Raw genomic sequence first — 5000 nt, forward strand, 5'->3', positions numbered from 1 at the left:
GCAACAAGATTTCAAATTATTATTGTTTAAAATTTACAAATAAAATGTAACAAAAGTTAAATTATGATTTTATTTTGAAAAAGATTAATTATTTTAATAAAATAAAAGTCTTAAAATCATTAAATTTTGGATTGTCTCCTATTTTTCCTACCATAACTCTTCCAAAAATGAAAACAAAAAAATATTTCTAGTGCTGCACTCATGCTGATATTCTTATAGTTCGGATATTTTCCTTTTAATAAAACTACATCGGTAACCACCTAGTATAATTACTTAGATTTCAAAACAGAACAAATATATTTGAGAAAAAAGAACAATATAAACATAAGAACGCAGCATTTTAGTGACATGTGATCATTTTTCTTTAGGGTCATCTCCATGAGGACCAATGTTTTTTTTTTTTTTATTATTTTTATTTTTTTTAATCTTTAAACCTTTTATCTGGATTGATGAAGGCCGGGATAAACTGAAATTATCGGTCTAGACCGTTTATACATGCAGTTCACCCATAAATGGATAAAATAATAGTTGAGAGATATTTTTCATTTATCGTCAAAATTGGTGGATTGAAAAAAAGGCATTAACTTTCATCTTGTATGACTTTAGTCATATATGTTGTTGTTAAATTCAAGGGATCTCACATTTCTTTTTTTTTTTTTTTTTATTCCTTACCTACTCCAAAATCCATGTTTATTTGATAAAGAAAAAAGTTTATTCTTAAAGCTTAAATTGTTTGGACGGTAACAAAAAATAAAGAAAACAAAATTGACACTTATTACTGTATAGAAACAAACATCTTGTATATAATATCCCCACCCGGATCTCAAAAAACAAAGTTTGTTTTCATAAATACATATATTTATTGCCGAAGTAAAGATAAAATGCAGCTTACCAAGAATATGCGCAGTAAAGTAAATAATACTTGTGAGAAGAGATGTCTTTATTACGTCTCTGTCAATGGCATGAAGGGTACTCCAGAAAACCCAGGCGAGACCTGAAATTGAAACGTTGGAAATCAAAAAAGGAAAAACCATATAAAAATTCCATTTGAATTAGGCAACATTAACAAAGATTAAAAAGAAATATCTCATTTCTACTGTGTTATTTATTACCGGCATACATCTGACAAAAATGACAACAAAAAAGTTAAATATTATTTTTATTTGTAATAAATACTAAAAAATATTCCCTTGTCCTTAATATTTTTGTGACTAAAATAAGAATAACACCTTGTTAGTAATAAATAAAAATAAGTCAAAACAAGAAACAGAAACAAATCTTTGTCGCTTAAATGTACAATTTCACACGGAGCTGACATATGCATTAAGACAAAAATAAACTCTGTTATCTAAACTTTTGAAATGAGCGTTGTACAAAGTTTTCATAAAAATTGCACATACAATAAATTTTTATCAAAAGAAATAAAAGCAAAAATCATAACTTTAATTTTCTATTCTTTTATATTTCATAACGTTATTTTTTATTTGTCAAATATGAAGAAATTAATTTTTAGCAGAGAAACACATTATTTCTCTTTCTCTCTCTTTATTAGGAGTATTTATTTGGCATTGCCTGAATGCAAATCAAATAAAATATTAAACAAATGAGATTGTAAGTAAAATAAAATAAAAAGGTATAATTGATTTTATCTCTATGTAGGCAATGACTCACGGATATATCAAGTCTATGGTAGCAAGGAAAATGGAGATAAACAATGAATTTTAAACAGATTTTAGTATTCAAAATTAGTGTTCTACACACAAAATACTCAGAATTTTTCTTAGCAGGTGCTTGTTTGGTATATAAAAATGTATGCATATTGTATCAGTACAATCTGAGTCAGATCCGCCAACAACACCTGAACCAAAGAGATCTTCATGGATGACCTCAAGCTGTATGCCAGCTCAGACGCTGGCTTAAGTCAACTCTTGCAAATCATACATAACTTCTCCAGAGATATTGGAATGAAGTTTGGTTTGGACAAATGTGCCAAGTGCCCCATCAGAGCTGGGAAGAAGGTTCAAATAGAAAACATACAGCTTGATGAAGACACTGACATTAAGGACCTAGAAGAGTAAGAAATATACAAACACCTTGGCATAAAAGAGAACCATTCAGCATGCCAAGATGAGAGGAAAAATTGGCAGTGAATGTAAGGAAACACCATGTAAGGAAAATCTGTAAAACAGAGCTAACAAAAACAAGGTAACTGCCATTAACCAACTAGCCATGCCTGTGATAACACAGCTTTAGTATTGTTGACTGGCCACAAAGGGACATAAACAGACTAAAGTGCAAAATGCAAAAAATACTGATACTGTATAGAATAACTGAAACCAATATCTGCCCAACCTGCATCCGCTCAGAGGAGCAGAAGTTACGGGTCTCTCAGAAATTAACCTTCAGCATCATGCCACTATTGTGAGCACAGGGCAATATCTGATGAACCCCCCAAATCCAAACTTCAAAATGGTACATCAACATCATGAAACAAGAGCCTATCACGAAACTGGCCAAACATTTTGGACAAGACTGTCTTACAAATGAAACAAGCCTGTTAAAGAAATAGCCCAAAAGAGTCACCAAAAATACATCAACATCTTCCATTGCAAAAAGCTGGAAGAATGGCCAACCAATCAACATGCCAAGTATTTTCTGTGTAGATTCACCCAAGACTATATAGATAAGGAAGGCTCTATAGACTGGCCAAAGAGAGGATCAATCCTATGATCAGGAGAGGATTATAATGGCTGCCCAAGATCAAGTCTTGATGACTAATGCTTTTATGAAGACGAGTGTGTGAGCCACCTGACATCCAACTGTAAGGTGCTGCTGGGGGCGGGGTCTAATTTACAATGTAACACAATATAGTGTATAAATATCTCCACAGGATCATCTGTAAAAAGTTGAATATCGAATGCAGCATCAAGTCCTGAGCATATATACAAGAAAGAACAGTTGGAAATAGTCATACACCATCCACTGTGACTATGCAATTCCTACAGCTATGTATCTAGAATACAAATCAATTAAACCTGACATAGTGATTTTGGGACAATAAGGAGAAAGAAGCAACGTTAGTAAAAGTTAAGTTCCCAATGATACTGGATTAAACAGAACTGAGAAGGAAAAGATAACAAAATACCAAGGTCTTATGTACGACATGAAAAGAAACTAGAATCTTAGAAAAATCTCTGTTATTCCAATAATTATAGGAGTAACCGGACACATAAAAAGTAATTTCCAAAACTACCTGACAAATATACCGAGTGAACCAAGTGCAAGAGAGATACAAACAATTGCACTTAAAGAGACAGTTAGAATCTTAAAAAAGATGTCACGGTTTAAATGTATGAGATAGTAGGTGAATGCCTGGCATGAGTAAGAATGCCTCATGCCCAGCTAGAAGAAAATAGTAAGAAAACAAGAAAAAAATATTGCCTGAGCAATTTTATTGCTGTATTTATCATATATCAGTTTTTTATGGAATTCTTTAAGTTCCATTCATTTTTTTCATTACTTATCGAGACGGATAGCTATTTAAGGATAAATGTTAATGAAAACATAAATCCCTTGTGGAGAAGTTCTGTTTATACAAATTTCACCTGACTAAGAAAGGAAAATTTTTTGTTGTGGTAGAACTTCCAAAAGAATAATTATTTAAAAAAAAAACATTCCCATGTTCTGTCCAAGCATATATTTTCGTCTGTTTAATTGTTTCAATAATTACTTAAAAAAGAAGCCGAACACACACACACACACACACACACACACACACACACACAGATTATTACCTTTTATATAATAAATTAGTGCAAGGTCAAATTTGCTATTAACTTGCCTCTTCAGGAGAGCAGAGTTGGACACATAGTTGTTTTTTAATGTGGAAAAACCCACCTCTCCAAAGGCATTCTGAATTTGGGTACAAATGAAAATTGGCTCAATGAAGAATGACGTTTTCTTCATTAATCGAAGAAAGAACAGATACTAAACTTTGAAATATTTACTGCACAAAATATAAATAATTTACATTTTAACATTTGAACAAATTAGGCACAAGGTCATTCAAAAATGTAGGAAAATGGATATTGTTGGTCAATCTTAGTCACAATGACTAGAAAATATATATCTTACTCTTAACTAGAATCATCAGTCACCATAATACCACATTTGCTCTAGGACTCTAGGGGTCGTCCTACTTAAAATTTCCCAAATCGTTCCAAAATATTTATTAAAAATAAATAAATACATCTATATAAAAATATTTCATGAGTGAGAATCGTGGAGTAGGGAGAAAAATAAAGAATAAAATATTTGTTTAGTAAGACCTTTCCAACCCTTTCTAAATAATAGATCATCCACTGTTTTCCGGTTTGTTTTGAACCGAAAACAAGCAGGCAACTCTCTAAATGTGGATGAGATCTAAATGGGAGAAAGAATAAAAAGTAAAAAAAAAAAAAAGAGGGACTATACTTTGATCCCAGACAAGTTTCTTTGGTCAGAATCTGACCTTTTAATATTTCAGGAGTCAGAATCGAATCTTTGAGTTAAGATTCCATAGTCGTAGTTATTGTGAAGTAAAAGTGGTATAAAACTCTTCTATTAACTATGCAGTCATCATTAAAGAAGTGTTAATGCATATGATTTTAAATAGTTTCTCATCAATACATATTTCGACACAGTTTAAATTTTATATCTCTCATTTCAAGTTCTCTCTAATTAAAGAAATATACTAACACAGAAATAGTTTGCAACATCACAGTAGACTATGACTATAAAGTAATTTAATCAACATTCACTAGATGATAATTATTACAATGTCAAATTGTCTCTTCAGGGTCTGGAAATTAATTCCTGAAAATATCATTTGAGGTTGAAATAATTATAATTCATATATGTCGATAAAGTTATCACATAGTTATTAATGTTTGCTCTGTACATTAAATATAGTGAGCACTCTCAGCAAGAATTTGACATTTGATATAAAACTGAATCTCTCA

General features: G+C 31.2%; 1 protein-coding gene across 14 annotated transcripts in view; it reads right to left on the reverse strand.

Moving 5' to 3' along the window:
• The window catches only part of LOC145256206 (tumor protein p53-inducible protein 11-like), a 793782-nt gene that overhangs the window by 125965 nt on the left and 662817 nt on the right, over window positions 1–5000 (reverse strand). For all 14 annotated transcript variants that reach the window (XM_080114839.1, XM_080114875.1, XM_080114918.1 and 11 more), the window contains exon 5: window positions 893–994. In XM_080114839.1, coding sequence (XP_079970965.1) covers window positions 893–994 — 102 coding nt within the window. The remainder of the gene's footprint in view (window positions 1–892; window positions 995–5000) is intronic.

Source organism: Euprymna scolopes, chromosome 3, assembly GCF_053919585.1.
Source record: "Euprymna scolopes isolate OS-2025 chromosome 3, ASM5391958v1, whole genome shotgun sequence".
Lineage (NCBI taxonomy): Eukaryota > Metazoa > Mollusca > Cephalopoda > Sepiida > Sepiolidae > Euprymna > Euprymna scolopes.